This window comes from Lissotriton helveticus, chromosome 9 (assembly GCF_964261635.1).
Source record: "Lissotriton helveticus chromosome 9, aLisHel1.1, whole genome shotgun sequence".
NCBI lineage: Eukaryota > Metazoa > Chordata > Amphibia > Caudata > Salamandridae > Lissotriton > Lissotriton helveticus.
The window spans coordinates 1,142,140,126-1,142,164,352 of record NC_136070.1 but is presented as its reverse complement, the minus strand read 5'-3'; the positions used below and the strand labels follow the sequence as shown (position 1 = coordinate 1,142,164,352).

Genomic DNA, 24,227 nt, shown 5'->3' with positions numbered 1-24,227 from the left:
AGAAGTTGCAAAAAAGGAAAAATGGCGTTTAAACCGGTAATGAGCCCATGCTAACTTAACACGGTGTAAAGATATCCAGGACCTAGATGACACCTCCCCATGATCCGGAAACGAACTGAATAAGATAATAGAAGTGCCATCTCATGAGAGCAGATTGCAACTTTATATGTGGACGGTCCGCAAGGTAAAATATTAAAAACTAGGAAAATTTAATGCTAAAGAAAAATAAAACAGCCAAGTACTTTATCGAGTCTTAAGCCAATAGGCAAGCTAAATAATAAAAACTTGACAAATAAGTCAATGAATTGTCAATGAAATGCTAGTACTCAGCATATCAAAAATGAAAAAGGTCTATGACATAACTGTGTATGCAAAATAAGCTGCAACAGCCTCCAATAGGAAGTCACCGTCTTCATCCGAAAAGAGTTCAGCCATCCAATTTAAAAGCGGAAAAGAACATACGTGCTCTCCCAGCACCGGATCCTCTATCACCATCAGAGGACAGCTCGGTGGGTTTTCAAGAAAGCTCTGTTCCAAGAAAGACTGTGTTGCCGCCAGTAAATTCCAGGGACCAATTAGTCCATGCATCAATGCCACAGCCATAATCCTTTCGCCAGGACAAACCAACTCGTGAGTAATGATAGGAGTCATCAGCTGATTAAAGTCGACGTCAGGAGAAACCGGTCCGCAGAGACACAAATCAATGGCCCAATCGAAATCACAGGTCAGGCAGTGAAATACAGGCTGGACACAGGTGAAGTAGGAGAATCGAAAAGATAATCCATATGCCGTGCTTAATATCGCCAACGGCATTGTGCCATAATATTCTAGCATGCGATTGCGGAACAGTGTCAGCAGCTGCAGGGCGGGAGCTTGCACAGGAGGGACATCCATATTTAAAAATGTAAAAAAGCACAAGAGCGTCCGCTGGTAATGCAAGTAAAAATGGCAATCCACGAAGCAGAGTGGAAAAAATAGAATGAAAGAAAGCAGGGATGACTCCAAAGATTTTCTCAAATGAAGTCACGAGACCACTGGTAACAACTTTAAAAAAGTGCGCCAGGGCCTTTGTGGAGGATGCGTTAAAGATAGTCCGAACCATGTCGCTGAAATGCAAAGGCGAATCTGTATTGAAAAGGGTCTGCACCTCTGTACGGGTGTTCGCTATGTGAAGCACGAAAGTTTCACGGGCCGAACTCAAGGCCACCTCTCTCTGAGACAAAAGAGCTCTTATTCTTGCCATGCCGTTGAAATCTGCTCCCAAGGTTGGTATTTGTGGCGAGATTGAAAACTCCCTATGTTCATGTGTGGGAGGAAATAGAACATTTCTGCAGCAAATAACCCGTTCACTTACTGTTACGATAAAAGGAATACTTTTAATTAACCCAGAACAATCTTCATTATTGAGCATCAAATAACTACCATTTTCCAATCCAACAACTTGAACGTGGGGATGATAGCAGGAACTGGCGTGCCTTGCAACACGCAAGCCATATTTGGTCGGTGTTTGTTGCATGAACCGTGTAACTGTATGTGCCTACACATTAGTGAATGATCTGGCGTCTCAGTGCATTCCTCTCCATTCAGATAAACTTCTTGATCATCTTTGAAACATCTGTATGTGTATGGAAGCGACCAGACCTCATGAAGAAAAGCACTACCTAAAGGTTCATAACGACCTATTGGTATATATTTCATACAATTTGAAAACTTATATAAAGCAAAAGGCAGCGTTATTAAACCGTGGATAAGGCACGTTGCCAAAAAACCCGCAATCCTCTGCTGATGATGTCACTGAGCATGTCATGAATGATGTAAGATGTGACATCATCAGCAGTGGATTACGGGTAATAGTATCTCTAGTTTACTCCCCTATAGCTGTCTTTCTTTTAACATAAGTGTCTGTTTCCTTCCCTTATACTTACTGTTTTTGGTTCGCTTCCGGTTCGCGTACCGGCGAGCGAACTGGGAAGCGAACTAAGAGAAATAGAGGTTGGCACAGTTCCAAATATTGTACCAATTTTTTAATAACGGGGAGGTAGTTCTGAAAAGAACTTTTTTTTTATTGTTTTTGTTGTTTTATATTTTTTTTATTATTTTTCTGAACATTTTTTTACTTTTTTTGAATTTTTCTGAACAGTTTTATATTTTTTGGGGTTTTTCTTGGAGGGGGCAATGAAAACGATTCATTGTAAAGGGCTCAACAGGAGCAACAAAACAAAAAAAAAGTATTTATTATTTTGGGCGTTTCGTACAAACTTGCATATGATAGTCAATAGCTCTGTTGATCAGAGTGATGCTTCTTTCTCCGTAGCAAATGAATCCATCGCAATGTACGCAGACGAGTTTTACTTCACCAAATCTCATTTGTATATTTGGCACTATCTCCCTGCCCTCTGGTCCCGTTACTTCCGGTACAACAGATCTTCTGGCCATAATAGGGAGATTATCTAGGTCGTTCCGAAACTGTGCAGCACTGTAGTTGTTAGGATGCCACCTAGTCATACGGCGATGCATTGTGTAGTTTCCGAAACTGTATTTTTCTCGGTCCCTCTGGACAGTCAATCTCGACATATAAGGCAAGTTACGTATTGAATATGCTACTTACCAGTATGCATCTGTTCTTGGCATGTAGGGCTGCTAACATTCATATCTTAGCATTAGATCGCCGCCTAGTGTTGGGCTCGGATGATTGCACATTGTTGTCCTGGAAGAGTCTTCGAAGTATCCTGAGATAGGTGGCTCCTCCCCTGGACTACAGTGCGCATGGGCATCGGCTCCATCCCCAGATTGTTTTTCGCCATTGTGGCAGGAGATGGAGTGAAAGTGTAAAGGATGTCCATGCTTACGAATAAATACAATAGTATATCTGCAGCTGCGACAGGCACCGGGGAGGAGGGCGGGCGATATGAATGTTAGCAGCCCTACATGCCAAGAACAGATGCATACTGGTAAGTAGCATATTCAGTTCGAGGCATGTGGGCTGCTAAATTCATATCTTAGCATAGAATACATAGCAGTCCCTCCATCAGCGGCGGTTGCCCGTGCCAGCTGCAGAAACCTGAAAAAGTGTCTTGAGAACAGCCTGTCCTACAGCTGCTTGCTGCTTGGAATGCACATCAACACAGTAGTGTTTTGTGAAGGTATGTGGTGTGACCCACGTGGCTGCTCTGCAAATATCCTCTAAAGGAATGTTCCCTAGGAAAGCCATGGATGCCCCCAGCTTGCGTGTGGAGTGCGCTCTGGGGGGTATTGTTAAGGTGCGCTTGGCTTTTTGATAACATATCTGGATGCACTTAACAATCCACCTGGCTATCCCTGCTTTGGAAATTGGGTTGCCTTTGTGTTGTGGTGCGAAGGCAACAAAGAGTTGTTTTGTCTTTCTAAAGGGTTGTGTTCTGTCTATGTAGTACATCAACGCCCTCCGTACATCTAAGGTATGGAGCATTCTTTCCGCCACCGTTTGCGGGTTTTGAAAGAATGCTGGTAAGTCAATAGTTTGGTTAAGATGAAACTGTGACACCACCTTAGGAAGGAATTTAGGGTTAGTGCGTAGCACTACCCTATTTGGGTGAATTTGAATGAACGGCTCTTGTATGGTGAGCGCTTGCAGCTCACTGACACGCCTCAGAGACGTAATAGCTATCAGAAAGGCCACTTTCCACGTAAGGAATTGGAGCTCACACGAGTGCAGTGGCTCAAATGGTGGCCCCATCAGTCTGGTGAGAACGACGTTGAGGTTCCACACCGGAGCTGGAGGTGTTCTTGGGGGAATGACTCTCTTCAGGCCTTCAAGGAAGGCTTTAATGGCGGGCACTCTGAAGACAGAGAGGTGCTGCCTGTTCTGAAGATAAGCCGCTATGGCTGAGAGATGTATCCTAATGGAAGTGTACGCCAGATTGCACTTGTAGAGATGTAACAGATAGCAGATGATGTTGGGAATAGATGCATCTAGTGGGTTGATGTCATTGGACGTACAGTAGATGACAAAACGCTTCCACTTAGCAGCATAGCATGCTCTAGTAGTTGGTTTCCTCGCCTCCTTGATGATACTCATGCATTCTGGAGGTAGGTTAAGGTATCCAAACTCTAGGACTTCAGGAGCCAGATCGCCAGGTTGAGCTGTCGTGGATCTGGATGCTGAATGTCTCCATGGTTCTGCGTCAAAAGACTGGGCGTGAGGCGCAGTCTTTGGTGCGGCACCACTGAGAGTTCGAGGAACGTGGTGTACCAAGCTTGTCGTGCCCACGTTGGAGCAACCAGGACGAGAGTCATGGAGTGCTGCCTTAGCTTTCTTGCAACCAGCGGTATTAGAGGGGCTGGCGGAAAAGCGTATGCAAATTTGCCTGACCAGTTCATCCATATCGCATTCCCCTGCGACTGTGGGTGAGGGAACCTGGCGGCAAAGAGTCGGCATTTTGCGTTCTCCTTTGTTGCGAACAGGTCTATCTCCGGATGACCCCACTGCTGGAAGAACGGGTGGAGAACAGAAGGGTGTATCTCCCACTCGTGCATCTGATGGCTGTATCTGCTGAGCAGATCCGCCATCTGATTGTCCTTGCCCGGGAGGTGTTCTGCCATGAGGAAAATGTTCCTCTGAATGGCCCACTTCCACATGCTCTGAGCCAGATGAGACAGCTGTGGCGAGTGGGTGCCCCCCTGTTTCTGAATGTAGTACATCGCGGTCATGTTGTCCGTCCGGACTAGCACGACCTTGTTGCTCAGATGTACAATGAAGGACTTGAGCGCCATGAAGATTGCCATCAGTTCCAGATAGTTGATGTGCATCTTCTGTTGCTGCGTCGTCCATAGTCCCTGCACTGTGTAAGTGAGCACATGTGCTCCCCAGCCCTGGAGAGATGCGTCCGTCGTCAGGACAATCTGCGGCACGGGCTCGTGGAACAGTCGGCCCTTGCAAAGGTTGTGTGGAGTCCACCAATGCAGAGAGTCGTATGCCCGACTGGTAACCAACACTAGGTCTGTCAATTGCCCACGAGCCTGTGTCCACTGATTCGCTAAGCACTCCTGGAGCGGGCGCATATGTAACCGTGCGTGAGGGACTATGAAGATGCAGGAGGCCATCATGCCAATCAACTGCATGAACACTCTCGCTGGCAGGGAGTGTCTTGGTCGGAATCGTTGGATCAGTGACTGAATGCTGTCGATTCTGACTTGGTTTGGCTGAGCCATGGCTGTCAGGGTGTTGATCGTAGCACCCAGGAACTGCCGGACATGTGCCGGCTGAAGATGCGATTTTGGGTAATTTAGGGAGAAACCCAGATCGTGAAGAAGGTGAATTGTAGTCGACATGTCTGCGGCGCACTGTTGCTCTGACTTGGCTTGTACGAGCCAGTCGTCTAGGTAGGGGTAGACATGGATATTCTGCCTCCTGAGGTGCGCCGCCACTGTCGCTAGACACTTGGTGAACACCCTCGGGGCCGTAGTGACTCCGAAGGGTAGTACTTTGAACTGGTAGTGCCTGCCTTGAATAGTGAACCTGAGGTATTTCCTGTGTGACGGGTGTAGTGGAATGTGGAAATAAGCATCCTTGAGATCTAAGGTCGCTAAGAAGTCTCCCTGGTTTAGCAAGGGAAGAATCTGCTGTAGTGTAAGCATATGGAAATGCTCTGACAGTATGTGCAGGTTGAGGGGACGTAGATCGAGAATGGGCCTGAGAGAACCGTCCTTCTTTGGAATAAGGAAGTACAGGGAATATACCCCTGTGCCTTCCTCCCCCACCGGCACGAGCTCGATTGCGCCTTTTTGCAGCATCGCCACCACTTCCTGCTGCAATAAGTGCAAGTGCTCTGCGGACATAGGCCTTTGCCTCGGTGGGATGTTGGGTGGAGTGGATTTCAGCTCTAGGCAATAACCATACTGGATTAGTTGTCGCACCCACCTGTCTGTGGTGATGTTTCTCCAGACGGGCAGGAACTGCTGCAGTCTCCCCCCGACAGGTGTTATGTGGTCGGGGGGCAGTGACAGAAAGTCACTGTTTGCTTGGAGTAGAGGTGCGGGAGCTGTTGTTTCCTCTGCCGCGACCTCTGTTGCTGTTATTCCTATAACCTCCCTTGTTCTGTTTAGTGAACGAGGATTGCGCCCCACCTTTGGAGAACTGGGATTGTTGACCCATCTGTCCTCTGGTGACTCCACGTGCACCTGAGCGACGAAAATTGCTGCCACGAAACTGTTGGGACTGCAGGGCCCCCATAGACTTAGCAGTTTCCGTGTCCTTCTTTATTTTCTCTAGGGTGGTGTCAACATCCGGACCAAACAGACTATCAGGATTGACTGGCTGATTCAGAATTGTTGTTTGAATATCCTGCTTAAACCCTGAGATGCGTAGCCAGGCTTGTCTTCTCAGCATAACGCTAGTGTTGATAGCCCTAGCAGCTGTGTCCGCAGCGTCAAGTGCACACTTGATGGCTGCGTTTGATATTAGCTTTCCTTCCTCAATAAGCATTTTGGTGCCTTCTTGGAACTGTGGGGGCAGGTGTTGTATAACCTGTTCTAGGGTGTCGTAGTGCGCCCTATCATAACGCGCCAGGAGCGCCTGTGTATTTGCGATGCGCCAAAAGTGTGCCGCCTGTGCAGCCACTCTTTTGCCTCCTGCCTCAAGCACTTTGGACTCCTTATCCGGGGGAGGAGCTTCACCCGTTGTCTGGGAGTTGGCACGTTTCCTGGCATTGGCAACCACAAGAGAGTCCAGTGGCAATTGTCCCCGGATGTAGACGGGGTCCGCAGGCGCAGGCCTGTACTTCTTTTCAATGCGAGGGTTGACCACTCTCGCCCTTGTAGGCTCCTTAAAAATGTCCCCAGCATGTTTGAGAACACCTTTCAGCATAGGAAGTGTCTTTACTGTCCTTTCAGATATGGCAAAGGTGTCAAAAAGGAAGTCTTCCTCAACCGGGTCGGCATGCATGTCCACATCATGATTGGCTGCCGCCCGTTCAATTAGTGCATGAAATCCTGCTGAGTCCTCAGTCGGGGATGCACGTGCATTAAAGGTCTGCGGGTCTTGGCCCACACCTTGGGTGTTCTGGTCACCAGTGTCGTCGTAAGAATCTGGTTGTACATCAGGTTCATCGATAGGAAAATTGTACTGTTCATCCTCATCATATTCCTCACCCACAGAGTGTTCTGGGGAGGGAGTAGGGCTCCGTCTTGGAGGAGGCTGAATCGGTTCCGTGAGGCCTGAGGCGTCAAGGGTCACCCTCTTCTTTTTCAACGGGATGACGTAGGGGTCCACCGGCTCCGAAGTGATCTTCCGTTTATAGAGTGTCAGCTTGCCGGTGGCAGCATCGATGAAATGCTCTGAATCGTCTTCCGATTCGAGTACACGACGTGGAAGAGGGTCAGGCAGCGAGGAACCCTGTTTCGGAGCCGATTTCGTCGAAAACGCTTTCGGCGCCTCCTTAGGTGGCAAGAGAAAAAGGAGTTTCCCAGAAGGCTTAGCCGGAGCGTCCATTTGCGGCTGCGGTGATGGCATCGGAGCCGATGGAGCAAAGGCTTTCTCCCTGATTCTCTGCAGTGACTCCGCAATGGGGGACGGTACACTGCCAGTGGGTTTCGTCGCCGACAAGGATGCTTTGAGCGGTCCCTCGGATCCGACGTCCTCGCGGGCCTTGTGCGTTTTGGGCGCGGAAACCGTCTTCGGCACCTCCGAATCTTGAGGCCGGGGCGCAGACTTCTTGGGCGTAGCCTCTTTGGAGCCGACCTTGGCGGGCTTGGACGGCGCCGGAGCCGCTGATCCGTGCCGACCATCTTTCTTGGGAGCCCCTTCCTCGGGCGTCGGTCTCGATTTCGGAGCATCGGAATCGACAGACTTCCTCGGCTTCTGCGGACCGGAGGTCGACGGAGCCGACGGGGTGACGGGCACCGACTTCTTCACAGGCACGGCAGCCATCTTAGGGACACTCGAGTCCTTTGGTTTCAGTTTCGATTTCGGGTCGGCCATTTTAGGTGTTGACGACCCCGACGGTTTCAGTTTCGGTTTCGAAACAGCGTGCCCAGCAAGTGAGTCCGTAGCCGGGCCCGAAGGCGGGGCTGTGGCTTGCGGCAACGGGTCCTGGGTAAGGCCGACAGGCGATCCCGTGTCCCGGTCGGTATCCTCGTAACCTTCGGGGCAGAGCTCGTCCGCAGAGCTATCCGCCGCGGCCCCATAAATCTCATCGTCGTCTCCTACCTCTTCGACGTATTCGAGGACCTGACCCGCGACTCCGTCGTCGTCTCCCGGATCCGCCTCGACCTCCGTCTGTGATGGGGAGATTTGTAGAAGGTGACCCTGGACCTCTTCTTCCGGGTCGCCGAAGATGTTCTCCGGATCTGGGGCCGCTTGCCTAGCTTCCAAGCGCACCGCGCGCCGAAGCTTGAGAGTTTTCTTGGAGCGGAACTGTGCACAGGCCTTGCACTTGCCGTCGTCGTGGTCCGGTGAAAGGCACTTGTTACACACGGGGTGTAGATCGATGTGTGGGTACTTGGACCCACAGAGCGGGCAGTACTTAAACGGGCTCCGCTCCATGTCCGTAAAGGCTTGCTGTCGTGTCGCGATGAGAAGGCCTCAAAGTTTAGAAAGCGAAGAAAACTCTGCTTATTCCGGCTCCAAGAGACGGAAGACTCGAGACCGAGCGCAGACAATACCGACGCAAGAAAATCGAGGCCTTTTGGCCGGTAAAAGATAGTGTTACTTGGTTCCGACAGTAAGACGTCGAGACCACATCCGAACCCAATGGCGGAAAAAAACAATCTGGGGATGGAGCCGATGCCCATGCGCACTGTAGTCCAGGGGAGGAGCCACCTATCTCAGGATACTTCGAAGACTCTTCCAGGACAACAATGTGCAATCATCCGAGCCCAACACTAGGCGGCGATCTAATGCTAAGATATGAATTTAGCAGCCCACATGCCTCGAACCTTGCATTTACTTTTTTCTGACCTTTGGGAATTTTAAAAAATTGCCAAATGAAGTTCTTTCCGGTGAGACGTCCTGGGCTCCTCAGGCAAAAACTGCCTCTCTTCATGCTCGTCGTCCTGTTCCTCTTCTTCCTCTTCTTGTTGAATTATAACTTGAGCAGGTGGTCCACTCTTTCCTTGGATGTGGTGGAGGTGGTGGGGAAGCACCAGCTGAAGCTACTAAAGAAGCCATTGCTCAGTGATCACAAAGGGTCTTTCTCTCACAATGATGAGTCAGAGTGAGGAAAGAAGGAGGGATTTTCATCATTTGGGAAAAACAAGAGTTCTCAACCAATGAAGTGTTCATTTTAGATTATATGACCTAGTCTTACATCATTAGGAAACCAAAAGTGAAATGAACCAATGAAAAGTGTTATTACCAAGTCACATGACCTGCTGTGTTTACGTTAAGCGCTTTGCAGGGCCTCCCGGTTTGCTTCCAGAAACCTGCGCTTTGCGACTCGCTTCGCGTACCAGTTCGCTAACGTAGCACGTCATATGACGTATCACGCGACAACGTGAAACGTCATGCGGACGGGAGGCGTCACGATGTTGTTTTCTAACGCGGCAGTTTGCGGTAAAGAAACGTTTACCGGCTCGCGAAGCGGGAACGAAGAAAAAAAAATATTTTAAAAAAAAATTATTCATAAACATATAAAATATATTTTTGGATTTAAAGAAGAATACATTTTACAGCTACAGATATTAGCTGTTAAAAAACCAATGAAATTCACTGAAAAAACCATAGGTTATAGACCATATATAGTTAGGAATTAGCATTTACAAAACCTTGAAAATTCACTGAAAAAACCATAGGTTATAGACCATATATAGTTAGGAATTAGCATTTACAAAACCTTATTTTACTCACACAAAACCATTGAAATTCCATATATAGTTAGTTGCACTAACTATATATCGCGCACCTGCAATCCACTGCTGATGATGTCACATATTACATCATTCATGACATGGTCAGTGACATCACTGATGACATCACTGATGACATCTCAAATGACATCACTGATGACATCTCAAATGACATCACTGATGACATCACTGATGACATCTCAAATGACATCACTGATGACATCACTGATGACATCTCATTTGACATCAATGGTCACATCACTGATGATATCATTCATGTGACAATACAATGCATCTCCTCACACTTTCATATAATCTCTGTTACACCCAGTGTTAAATACAGAATATAATTTTTTAAACCATTGACACACCAATACTAGTTACTACATACGCCCTCACTGATTCCTACGTCTACACACACATTCACTCATTCACCCATACAATCATTTATACATACAATCACTCATCTTTACAACACTATCATATGCACTCATACACCTATACAGACACTCACACTCTGCCACTCATCCATGGAGTTACTCACACACCTAGTCAGTCCTGTAAAGAATCAATCACACTTCCATTTTCTAATCTATACAGTTAAACATAGAGTACCTTACATTTTCAAACATATACTAACACATACTTACTCTCTTATACAATCATTGATACAAGAACACATTGATCTGCACAGAGTCACACATCTCCCAGCCAGCCACACATACACTCAGTCTCCCATACAAATACTTGGACAATCAATCAATAACCCATATAGTTAGTCATATAGCTACTGATCAACACATGCAGCAGTTTACAGAACAAAAGACGTAATGATGCACAAATTAAGACAGTTTAGTCACTAACCCATGCACTCAGTGAGACATTTAATCACTCACTCATACATTCAGTCATGCACCTACTAAATCCTTCGTCCAGACACTTATACATCTACTCATTCTTCAATATGTAAGACATATTTTAACTTTATAGAAACATACAGTCACTGGATGTTGTCATCAGTGATGTCATCAGTGATGTCATTTGAGATGTCATCAGTGATGTCATCAGTGATGTCACTGACCATGTCATGAATGATGTAATATGTGACATCAGCAGTGGATTGCAGGTGCGCGAGATATAGTTAGTGCAACTAACTATATATGGAATTTCAATGGTTTTGTGTGAGTAAAATAAGGTTTTGTAAATGCTAATTCCTAACTATATATGGTCTATAACCTATGGTTTTTTCAGTGAATATATATATGGTTATATATATATGTATATGTGGGGCACATATAATATAGTGTTTCCGGGGTCCTGCGCATGGGCGGGAATATTCTAATGCTTATGACTATTGATGAGGATCCCCTGGAAGAGAACCTAAAACTACAAGTCGATATGGCGCACATGCCATGCCCACCTAAAGAATGTCTGTGGCATAGGTAAGTCACCCCTATAGCAGGCCTTACAGCCCTAAGGCAGGGTGCACTATACCACAGGTGAGGGCACAGTGGCTTGAGCCCTGGGCCCCTACAGTACCTGTGCCATTCACAGGCATTGTAAGTGCAGTATAGCCATGTTTAAACCAGAGGCTGGGAGTTTGCCACCACAAACTCCACAGCTCCATGATGGCTTTACCGAAGACCGAGAAGTTTGGTATCAAACATCTCAGCCCATTAAACCCACACTGATGCCATTGTTGGATTGGTGGCATCTTAGAGATGCCCCCTGGAAAACGACCTAACTCTAGTGTCCTGGCTGAGTGGCTGCTCGCCAGATGCCACCCCAGGCATGTTTCTGGACCTCTGGGTAGAGAGCCTCCTGGTCCTGAAACAAAGCACATCCTGGGCAGAGGTGTCATGCCTCCTCCCCCAGGTTTGGCAGGGTCCTTGAAGGGGAAGCTTCAAAGGCTTGCCGCCTTTGTACGCGGACCCTGCCTTTTACTGCTCCCAGCAACTCGCCCCCACCGGTTCAGACACACTTTGGGAGGAAGAATCGGCGGGAAAACCAAGATAGGAGGAGAGGTGTGCACACCTTTACCAACTCCACCCCTCAGGTGAAGGAGGTGAGGCCAAGCACACCTCTCAGTCCCAGCCAGCTTGAAGATTGGGGACCCAGACAACCAGAGAGGGGCTTATGCCCCCCTCCCACTGGAGGGTGGCATAATAGGGTGTGTACACACCCCAAGGAAGGGACCCACTGGTCCCGACCTGTACCTACCTGAAATGCCCTAAAGGTAGTCTTTAGTGGCAACCCCGAACCTTGCCTCCTCAGAAAAGCAAGAAGAAGGGGCGAAGAGGCGTGCTGAAGGACATAGAGGGGGATACCAACTGCCTGGGCCCCAGCCCTACTGGCCTGTCTCAGCCTCGATCTGCCCCAGCGGAAACCATGGCATGTCCAGCAGCCCCCCTGCACTTAAAGGGCCTGCCTTGCCTTCCCTGCAAAGACTCGGTCTTCCGTAAGCACCAGACTTGCTCAAGAAACAGACTCTGGCCGAATCCGTAAGCCTGTGCCACTCTGCACTCGACCCCCATGGCCCGAGTTAGAGTGGCCCAACACCATGAAGAGGTCTCCACAGCGAACCTGACCTGGTAATCCCCGACCTACCTCTAGCCTCCCAACGACGCTTGCAGCCTCTACCTTAAGGGTCTCCCGACCACGACAGGAGCTGGTAAGAAGAGCCCAATGCCTAAAGACACCCCTACACTTTACGCCCCATGGCCTTGGGTGGCCCAATCACCTGTGTCCAGACATCCCAACTTACCTCTCCAGCCAGTGGTCACCTTCAGGAAGCCTTCCCACCCAAGCCTGCAGTCTTTGTTCTGACCGGAGATCTCCCATTGAAAACAACAGGGTGCCCGTCGCCAGGTCAGCACCCTGCACCCGGCCGCCCCTCTGCCTCCGTGGGTGCACCTTGTGTGCTAACTCGGATCCCCCTTTGCCCTGAGCTTAACTCTAGGAGCTTCGCTCCCATAGCCCAGTGGCTTGCTCGAGAGCAGCCAGCAGCCGAAGGCCCCCCGAGCCCAACTGGCTAACCTTGGGCCTCAGCACTCTGCACCCAGCCACCGTAGTGCAGCTGAGGGTGTTCTTGAAGTGCATTCTTGACCCTGGGGGAACCCTTGTTCTAACCCCAGAAACTAAACTTTCAAAACCAATTGCTTACCTGCAAACCGATAACCACATTTTCCCCATAAAATTGCTTTGACTGTATTTCCTCTAAAAAAAAGTTTATAATGGAAACCCAAGCAACTGTGTTTTAATGCTTAGGTGGTTTACTTACCTTTGCCTAGGAATTGTCCCAGTGTGATATCTAGGCATACCACACCGAGTAGAAAAAGTAATCTAAATGTAACCTCAAAGTATTCACAAAGTAATTACAACAGAATGTCAACTGACTTTAAATGTTTTATAAACCTGTAAAAAGGCAAAATAAATCTGCAGGGGAATTACTTCTCGGGACGAAGGGTGGTGTTGACTTGTGTGCATTTCTGACTCTTATGAAGTTTTCAACTGTTGCCATGCATAATGAAGACATTATAAAAATGAAATGCATGCCTCTTGAGAGGCCTGCATTTGTTTAGGGGGGGTGGGGCTAGATGTACATCACAGAATTAAAACCACCTATTTTGTTGATGCTGATAGGAGAAGTGTGAGGTAGAACAGAACCAGCAGGGGGCTAATGCAGTGGTCCCCTGGTTCTTTCCCTGGTGAGGTTAAAGGTCCATTCACCTACGGAGAGTTTTTACGTGTACAGTCTCATACTTTGTGTGCAATTGTAAGGCAGAACCTGGGCAGATACCCCAGTGCTTACAGTAACAGAAGAGCTGAATGTTTGTTTTTATCCCTACCTGTTGATGTATTTGCATTATTGTCCTTCCTTTCCTTACTAATGTAAAGCGCTCTGATATCCTATGGGATCTAGTTTGCGCTATATAAAACTTTATAAATAAATAAAGCAGACATGCAGCTCAGGATAAGATAGCACCCATACCAGTATATGACCGACCAGTTTAGGACTAATATTCAATTACAAAATATATAATTTAGCATATTTTTGATGGTATACTAAAAGCGTGGCCCATACCTTGATGATGCTACAGTCTTTGGTACCTGGGACATTTCATCTTTGTAGCCAAACGAAATAACAGCATACGGACACACATGTCTTGGCCTTCGTCTAATCTCATCAAAGCCGTACTCATAAAGATAATACTGTAATTAAAGTAAAGTGATGGCAACATTAGCTACATTTGAAGCAACATTAAGAACAGAATACTTTAATAAAGCTGATGAGCATAATTTCACTAAGATCAAACAAATTAGTAAATAAGGTATAGGGCAGTGGAAGCAGCACTGTGACAAAACCCATGCAGCAGTGGGCTAAAAACCAGCAATTACCAGAAAATGCATTCCATGTGGAATAAATATATATATATATATATATATATATCATCGACACCTTGGCATGGGGTAGTAGGTGCTATATAAATGCAATTACAATGCATATATTCACTGATTAAAAAATAAAGGTAATAGAGATGTTATAGTGTGGCTCAGGGTTCACTCATACAAAACCAGAAGAAATTCAGCAGTTACAATTAGCTGAGCTAACTATAACTCACGCCCCCGCGATGCACTGCTTATAACGTCACAAATTACAACACTCTTGACATGGTCAGTGACATCACTCATGACATAACTGATGAAATCATCCAGTGAGTGTTTTTAAAAGGTTTGAGTGTTAAATATATTGTTAAATATATATACCAAGGTATATGGGTGAATCAGTGGGTGTAGGAGTGCCTGGATGGATGATTCAGTGGGTGTGTGCCTGACTGTATAAGTGAGTGGTTAGGTGTCTCAGTGAATGTGTGGATGAGTGAATGGTTGTGTGAATGTCTGTATCAGTGTGTCAGTTGGTGTCTCAGTGGCTGTATGGGTGTATGAGTGGGTGCGTGCTTGACTGTATGGGTGAGTGCTTGGTTTTCCACTTTAGTCTTGAGGCCCTCAGGAGGCAGTGAGCTGAGAGGCACGTTTGAAAAATCCGGTAAATCTGGTATTTAGTAAAGCGCAATCTAATCACCCTTAAGGGTCTCTAGGCACTGGGACTGTTGGGGAGATTAAGTGAGCTATTGCCCAGAGTCACATGATGCCGAGCTTGGCTGCAGACGGGGATTGAACGTAGAGCCCCACACTCTCCGGAGTCAGCCGCTCTGGCCGCTGCGCAACACCTCTCCCATCTTGTTGGCCTCTAAGACCCCTCAGCAGCCAAGGGGACTTCATCCTCTAACCAGCAGCGCGCCATGAGGCATGTTTGCAGAGGGGTGGAGAAAGGGGCGAGTTTCTGGGCTTTTAAAAAAAAAAAGAATTCTCTAAGGGAAGGAGGGCTGCATAGCCCCCCTTCCCTGGACAGATGTCGGCCCGAGGACCCAAGCCCCCGGGCCAGGCATGTTAAGTATGGGGAAGGGGGCTGCGTGCCCCCCCCCCACTTCCCAGGTCAAATTCGGCCCAGTCTTTTTAAAAAAAAAATTTGTTTTAATCTGCTTCTAGGCATCTTCTCTTTTCCTCCACCTCGAGGGCCCTTTCGGCACCTGTTGCCGGGGAGATCCTCTTCTTTGATGTGGTGTTTTCTGCTTCCGAAAGTATGGCCTTACCCTTCGAGACGTCTCGGCAGACAATGGTCTTCGTCGATTTCAAAGTTTTTTTTCATCAACATCCCTGGGTTAGGATCCATGGGGTTCTTCTTTAGGCTGCGACTGACCTTCAATCGTCCTCTTTTTCAACGCCTGAGCTGCCTTTTGCACCTTCTTTTTGAAGCCTTTGGTATCTGAGGGGTTTTTATTACCTTCTCAACTTTCTTTCTGATGTCCTTGGGAGTCTTCTTAGCGGTATGCCTCTTCTCGGCGTCCCCCTCGAGTATTTCAACGTTTGGTTCTCCGTGGGTTGATTCTGCGGAAGTCCTGGTTTGTCTTCATCACTTGAGAGGCCCAAATCTATCAGCAATACCTGCTGCGTCTGGCTGCCGAACACAGCTGTGTGGTGTTCCTCCCTTTGCTTTTTACGAGCCTTGAGAGTTTTTGACATGAATACAATGCAGGCCTCGCAGTCTTTATCCTTGTGATCCCTAGGCAGGCAGAGGTTACAAACATCCTGTAGTGAGCATTGGGTAATATTTGTGGTGAAATAAAGGGCAAAACTTGAAAGGGATATTTTCCATGGCCCCTACCTTGCCTCATTTCTGTCCATCTGCATAGTTGAGCTGTTCCGACGGGGTCCCCCGACGGGAAATCACAGATGCCTCCCGATCTATGTTAAATGTTTTTTTGCCTAAAATCCAAAACATTTTTGGGAATTTGGTCCAAAAATTCGAAAGTTTTTCCCCTGCTTCTAGATCCAATGGCAGAACAAGCATTTGCAATGCAATAGGTCTCGCATTAGGAAAGTTTGAGCTATTGGTATTGTAAATGACAAATTTTGTATTTATGTGTTGGTTTTGAAAATAGCTAAATTAATAGCTTTGTCATTTATAATGCCAATAGTTTTAACTTTCACAAATGTGACACCTATAGCATTTGTAATGCAATATGTGTAGTATTTACGTGACTTAGATGTATTGATATTACAAATAACAATGGCTTTTCTTTTTATAATACGTAAATAAAAGTTATTGTAATTTATAATGGCAATAGCTTAAACTTTGGTAAATAACTTTTGTGAAGATTATGTTCAGTGTATTTTATTGTGATGAAAATCCAGGAACAGAAGTGAAATATTAACACCTTTTTGTGACATTGGTAATAAAGCTTGAAACATTGAGAGAACATATTTGAACCAGTTGTTGTTGAATGGTTGCACAGATTGATGCTGTGGTGGCGCTGAGTGATGTTGTGGTGCCCCTGAGTGATGCTGTGGTGGTGCTGAATGATGCTGTGGTGATGCGACAGATAGAAAGAGCGAGTGCGATATATAGATAAAGTGAGGGTGACAGATAGAGGGAGGGCGATAGATATAGGGATTGTGATAGATAGAGTGAGGGCAATCAATAGATAGATAGATAGATAGAGTGATGGCGATAGATAGAGTGAGTGCGATAGACAGATAGAGTGATGGCGATAGATAGAGTGAGTGCGATAGACAGATAGAGTGAGGGCGATAGACATAGATAGAGTGAGGGCGATAGATAGAGTGAGGGCGATAGATAGAAAGATAGATGGCTAGATAGATAGATAGATAGAGTGAGGGCGATAGATAGATAGATAGATAGATAGATAGAGTGAGGGCGATAGATAGACAGATAGATAGAGTGAGGGCGATAGATAGAGTGAGGACGATAGATAGAAAGATATATAGCTAGATAGATAGCTAGAGTGAGTGCGATAGATAGATAGATAGATAGATAGATAGATAGATAGAGTGAGGGCGATAGATAGAAAGATAGATGGCTAGATAGATAGATAGAGTGAGTGCGATAGATAGATAGAGTGAGGGCGATAGATAGATAGCTAGAGTGAGGGCCATAGATAGATAGATAGATAGATAGAGTGAGGGCGATAGATAGACAGATAGATAGAGTGAGGGCGATAGATAGAGTGAGGACGATAGATAGAAAGATATATAGCTAGATAGATAGATAGATAGATAGATAGAGTGAGTGTGATAGATAGTTAGAGTGAGTGTGATAGAGTGAGGGAAAAGATAGATAGATAGATAGATAGATAGATAGAGTGAGTGCGATAGATAGAAAGATAGATGGCTAGATAGATAGATAGAGTGAGTGCGATAGATAGATAGAGTGAGGGCGATAGATAGATAGCTAGAGTGAGGGCGATAGATAGATAGATAGATAGATAGAGTGAGGGCGATAGATAGACAGATAGATAGAGTGAGGGCGATAGATAGAGTGAGGACGATAGATAGAAAGATATATAGCTAGATAGATAGCTAGAGTGAGTGCGATAGATAGATAGATAGATAGATAGATAGATAGATAGAGTGAGGGCGATAGATAGAAAGATAGATGGATAGATAGATAGAGTGAGTGCGATAGATAGATAGAGTGAGGGCGATAGATAGATAGCTAGAGTGAGGGCCATAGATAGATAGATAGATAGAGTGAGGGCGATAGATAGACAGATAGATAGAGTGAGGGCGATAGATAGAGTGAGGACGATAGATAGAAAGATATATAGCTAGATAGATAGATAGATAGATAGAGTGAGTGTGATAGATAGTTAGAGTGAGTGTGATAGAGTGAGGGAAAAGATAGATAGATAGATAGATAGATAGATAGATAGATAGATAGATAGAGGGTGCGTGATAGATAGAGTGAGGGCGATAGGTAGATAGATAGAGTGAGGGCGATAGATAGATCGTGAGGGCAATAGAGAGAGGGGTGTAGAGAGAAGGGTGTAGAGAGAGGGGTGTAGAGAGAGGGGGTGTAGAGAGAGGGGGTGTAGAGAGAGGGGGTGTAGAGAGAGGGGGTGTAGAGAGAGGGGGTGTAGAGAGAGGGGGGTGTAGAGAGAGGGGGGTGTAGAGAGAGGGGGTGTAGAGAGAGGGGGTGTAGAGAGAGGGGGGTGTAGAGAGAGAGGGGTGTAGAGAGAGAGGGGTGTAGAGAGAGAGGGGTGTAGAGAGAGAGGGGTGTAGAGAGAGAGGGGTGTAGAGAGAGAGGGGTGTAGAGAGAGAGGGGTGTAGAGAGAGAGGGGTGTAGAGAGAGAGGGGTGTAGAGAGAGAGGGGTGTAGAGAGAGAGGGGTGTAGAGAGAGAGGGGTGTAGAGAGAGAGGGGTGTAGAGAGAGAGGGGTGTAGAGAGAGGGGTGTAGAGAGAGGGGTGCAAGTGCACCGCATCGATGCAACTTCTGCAAAAGGGTTGTAAATTATGGAAAAAGTGACCGTACCACTGCTCCCATCTATGTTAGGTGGAGAGGTCATTCATGACGTTTGAGGGGAACAGAATGGCTTGCTGTCAGAAAGGCATCAGGGGCATAAGGTCTGGCTGTGTCGCTCCCTCCAATAGGTGCACTAATATTGTAAAATATAATATGCCACCAGGGACAAGAAAACATACTGGTTTTACAAGAATACATAAAAAGTAAGCAGTGGCATATTTACAAGGCAACACTGATGTTGATACAATTGACATAGTGACATGATGAGCCATATGTCTACTTAGCAGTGGAGTGCATTATTTCATTCTTACGTTTGTCGCACTGGTACACAACTTTAAAAGGAAAGACTACGGCTATTTACAGTTTTGAACGAGTAATCCAAACTCCCTGTTCTGCACTTTTCTATTCTCCACCTCATCAGGTACAAGCAGAAGGCATTTCATGTGGCACACAAAAACGCAGCGGGAAAGAACGGACAAGTAAGGGTTAAAATCAAAGCGGATAAGGCTACTTCCGGCTTTGACCGGGTAGACCAAATTCACCGGTTCTGTTCTTTTCTCCCCCCCTCACCTGGTACTGACCAAATGCCTTTCCTGGGCAGACTGCGGAAATGAAAACGCAGCTGGTGAAACTGATCCCAAAACATAGTGCCCCTAAGGGACGAGTCTACTCACCTGCACAGACTGATCACGCTGACGATCACTGCTCTCTGGAGGTTACTTCAACTGGCACGTGCAACCTTTGGAGCCTCATAGCCAATGAAAATCGTAAAAACTCCAATCTCGCTCAATCGTAATGAATATGCTACTTACCAGTATGCATCTGTTCTTGGCATGTAGGGCTGCTGACATTCATATCTATAGCATAGATCGCCGCCTAGTGTTGGGTCCGGATGATTGCACATTGTTGTCCTGGAAGAGTCTTCGAAGTATCACGAGATAGGTGGCTCCTCGCCTGGACTACAGTGCGCATGGGCATCAACTCCATCCCCAGATTGTTTTTAGCCATTGTGGCGAAGATGGAGTGTAACAGTGTGAGCAATGACCATGCTAAGAGTAAGTGTAAATTCCGCAGCCGCTACAGGCGCCGGGGAGGAGGGCGGGCGATATGAATGTCAGCAGCCCTACATGCCAAGAACAGATGCATACTGGTAAGTAGCATATTCAGTTCGAGGCATGTGGGCTGCTGAATTCATATCTATAGCATAGAATACATAGCAGTCCCTCCATTAACGGTGGCCGCCTGTGCCGGCTGCAGATGTTTGAAAAAGTGTCTTTAGAACAGCCTGCCCCACAGCTGCTTGCTGCTTGGAGTGCACATCTACACAGTAGTGTTTAGGAAATGTGTGTGGGGTAGACCATGTGGCTGCTCTACAAATGTCTTCCAAAGTGATATTACCAAGGAAAGCCATAGAGGCCCCCAACTTGCGGGTGGAGTGGGCTCTGGGGGGGGACCGTTAAAGTGCGCTTAGCCTTGTGATAGCAAATCTGAATACACTTAACGATCCACCTGGCTATACCTGCTTTGGAAATGGGGTCGCCTTTGTGCTGGGCTGAAAAGGCAACAAAGAGTTGTTGTGTCTTCCTAAAATCCTTTGTCCTATTGATGTAGTACATCAAAGCTCGTTTGACATCAAGAGTGTGGAGCATTCTTTCTGCCACTGTCTCTGGGTTTTGAAAGAACGCGGGCAGCTCAATGGTCTGATTGACATGGAACTGCGAAACCACTTTAGGAAGAAATTTAGGGTTAGTGCGCAGCACCACCCTGTTGGAGTGAATTTGGATGAATGGCTCCTGTACATTGAGCGCCTGTAGCTCACTAACACGTCGCAGAGACGTAATGGCAATGAGAAACGCCACTTTCCATGTTAAGAACTGAATCTCACAGGAATGTAGAGGCTCAAAAGGTGGGCCCATCAACCTGGTGAGGACCACATCGAGGTTCCACACAGGAGCTGGAGGGGTCCTGGGAGGAATGACCCGTTTCAGTCCTTCTAGGAAGGCTTTAATGGCAGGCACTCTGAAAATGGAGAGATGCTGCCTGTTTTGGAGATAAGCCGCTATGGCGGATAAGTGTATCCGAATGGAAGCATATGCTAGATTGCATTTGTAAAGATGTAACAAATAACAGATGATGTTCGGAATGGATGCATCCAGCGGGTTGATGTTGTGTTCAGTACAGTAAATGACAAACCGCTTCCATTTCGCTGCATAGCAGGCCCTGGTGGTGGGCTTTCTAGCCTCCCGTATGATATCCATGCATTCAGGAGGCAAGCCCAGGTAGCCAAACTCTAAGACTTCAGGAGCCAGATCGCCAGGTTGAGCTGTTGCGGGTCTGGATGCTGAATGTCGCCACGGCTCTGCGTCAAAAGCCTGGGTGTGAGGTGCAGCCTTTGATGCGGTACCACGGAGAGTTCTAGAAACGTGGTGTACCATGGTTGGCGTGCCCACGTTGGAGCAACCAGGATGAGTGTCATCGAGTGTTGCTTTAGCTTTCGTGCCACCAGCGGTATGAGAGGTGCTGGGGGAAAAGCGTACGCAAATCTGCCTGACCAGTTCATCCATATCGCATTGCCCTGCGACTGTGGGTGAGGGAACCTGGCGGCAAAGCTTTGGCATTTTGCGTTTTCCCTTGTGGCAAACAGGTCTATCTCTAGATGACCCCACTGCTGGAAGTACGGGCGTAGTACTGATGGATGTATCTCCCACTCGTGCATCTGGTGGCTGTACCTGCTGAGCAGATCCGCCATCTGATTGTCCTTGCCCGGGAGGTGTTCCGCCATGAGGAAGATGTTCCTCTGAAAGGCACACTTCCACATGCTCTGAGCCAGATGAGACAACTGCGGAGAGTGTGTACGTCACTGCTTTTGAATGTAGTACATGGCCGTCATGTTGTCCGTCCGGATCAACACGACTTTGTTGCACAAATGTACTTTGAATGCCTTCAATGCCATGAAGATTGCCATCAGTTCTAGGTAGTTGATGTGCATCTTCTTCTGCTGAGTTGTCCATAGTCCCGCACCGTGTAGTGGAGTACATGAGCTCCCCATCCCTGGAGAGATGCGTCTGTCGTCAGGATAATCTGTGGCACAGGCTCCTGGAACGGTCCGCCCTTGCAAAGGTTGTGTGGATTCCACCAATGCAGAGAGCTGTATGCCTGACCGGTCACCAACACTAGGTCGTTCAACTGTCCTTGAGCCTGAGTCCACTGATGAGCCAAGCATTCTTGGAGCGGACGCATATGTAGCCTCGCGTGCGGGACTATGAAGATGCAGGAGGCCATCATGCCTATCAACTGCATGAACACTCTTGCCGGAAGCGAGTGTTGCGGTCTGAACCTTTGGATCAGTGACTGAATGCTGTCGACCCTCACAGAATTCGGCTGAGCTGTGGCTGCCAGAGTATCGATCGTCGCACCCAGATATTGCCGCACAAGGGCTGGCTGAAGGTGCGACTTGGGATAATTCAGTGAGAATCCCAGATCGTGAAGGAGGTGAATGGTGTGGGACATGCTGGCGGCGCACTGCTGGGCCGACTTTGCTAGGACAAGCCAGTCGTCCAGATAAGGGTAAACGTGAACGTTCTGCCTCCTGAGGTGCGCAGCTACTGTCGCCAGACATTTCGTGAACACCCTGGGCGCTGTGGTCACCCAGAAAGGCAAGACCTTGAACTGATAATGTTGACCCTGAATAGTGAACCTGAGGTATTTTCTGTGTGACGGATGCAGTGGAATGTGGAAATAGGCATCCTTGAGATCCAAGGTTGCGAGGAAGTCTCCCTGATTGAGCAACGGGAGAACCTGCTGCAGTGTGAGCATATGAAAGTGTTCTGATAGAATGTACTGATTCAGGGGTCTGAGGTCCAGTATGGGTCTGAGGGATCCGTCCTTTTTTCGGATTAAGAAGTACAGGGAGTACACCCCCGTGCCTTCTTCCTCCACTGGCACAAGCTCGATTGCCCCTTTTTGCAGCATGACTAGTACCTCCTGCTGCAATAAGTGCAAATGCTCTGTGGACATAGGACGGTGTTTTGGTGGCATGTTGGGTGGAGTGGATGTCAACTCCAGACAATAACCGAACTGGATAAGTTTCCTGACCCACCTGTCTGTGGTGATGGATTTCCAGACGGGCAGGAACTGCTGGAGTCTCCCCCCGACAGGTGTAGTATGGTCGGGGGGCAGTGACAGGGCGTCACTGTTTACCGGTGGCGGAGGAGCGGGAGTTGTTGTTGCCACGACCTCTGCCCTTGGTGCTGTTGCCCCGATAGCCGCCTCTACTTTGCTTGGTGTAAGAGGACTGCGCCCCACCTTTATTGTATTGCGTTTGCTGGGACATCTGGATTCTGGAAACACCTCTATTGCTTGAGCGACGAAAAGTGTTGCCCCGAAACTGCTGGGACTGGAGAGCCCCCATGGATTTTGCAGTTTTGGTATCCTTTTTTATCTTTTCTAAGGTGGTATCCACCTCAGGACCAAATAACCTGTCTGGGTTTACTGGCTGATTGAGGATGGTAGTTTGTATCTCCGGCTTGAAACCGGAGATTCTGAGCCAGGCCTGACGTCTCAACATGCCACTGGTGTTAACGGCTCTGGCCGCGGTGTCCGCCACGTCCAGTGCACACCTAATCGAAGCGTTGGAGATAAGCTTCCCTTCCTGAATAAGCATCTCAGCTGCCTCTTTATACTGATCTGGAAGATGTTGTAACAGGGTCTCCAGTGTGTCATAGTGGGCCCTGTCATATCTGGCCAGCAGCGCCTGAGTGTTAAAGATACGCCAGATATTGGCCGCTTGAGCCGCCACCCTCTTCCCTGATGCCTCCAGCAATTTAGATTCCTTGTCTGGGGGAGGAGCATCACCAGTGGTCTGCGAGTTCGCCCTCTTCCGGGCATTAGAAACGACCAGAGAGTCCAATGGCAACTGGCCTTTGATGTAGGTGGGGTCGCCAGGCGCCGGCCTATATTTTTTCTCGATCCTAGGGTTGACCACCCTGGCCCGTGTGGGTTCCTTAAAAATGTCTGCAGCATGTTTGAGAACCCCTTTCAGCATGGGGAGAGTCTTGACAGTCTGTTCTGCTGTGGAAAAGGTATCAAAAAGGAAGTCCACTTCGATAGGGTCAGTGTGGAGCTCCACGTCGTGGTTTTTTGCCGCCCTCTCAATGAGAGCATTAAATGCAGCCGAATCCTCAGTAGGAGAGGTCTTGACAGCGTACACCTGAGAGTCCTGGGCAGTTTGCTGATCCCCTAGGTCACCTGCATCCGGCCATGAGTCGTGGGGATCCTGAGGATCAGTGTTGGCAGGAAAGCTATACTCCTCGTCATCACCATCTCCACCCTCCACATCCGAATAAGTTGGTGAGGGTGTAGCCACTCGTGGAGTCCGTGGAACAAGAGGCTCCACCAGAACTGGGGATTCCGCAGCAGGCTTTTTGCGCTTCAAAGGAATCGTGTAGGACTCCAAAGGCTGGGTTGCCGTGATCTTCCTCTTGTAGAGGGTGAGTTTCCCGGTGTCGGCGTCGATATAGTGT

General features: G+C 47.6%; 1 protein-coding gene across 4 annotated transcripts in view; it reads right to left on the bottom strand.

Annotated features, from left to right (window-relative positions):
* The window catches only part of LOC144782290 (protein TASOR-like), an 865,833-nt gene that overhangs the window by 710,432 nt on the left and 131,174 nt on the right, over positions 1-24,227 (bottom strand). For all 4 annotated transcript variants that reach the window (XM_078661579.1, XM_078661582.1, XM_078661580.1 and 1 more), the window contains exon 5: positions 13,907-14,034. In XM_078661579.1, the coding sequence (XP_078517705.1) occupies positions 13,907-14,034 (128 nt within the window). The remainder of the gene's footprint in view (positions 1-13,906; positions 14,035-24,227) is intronic.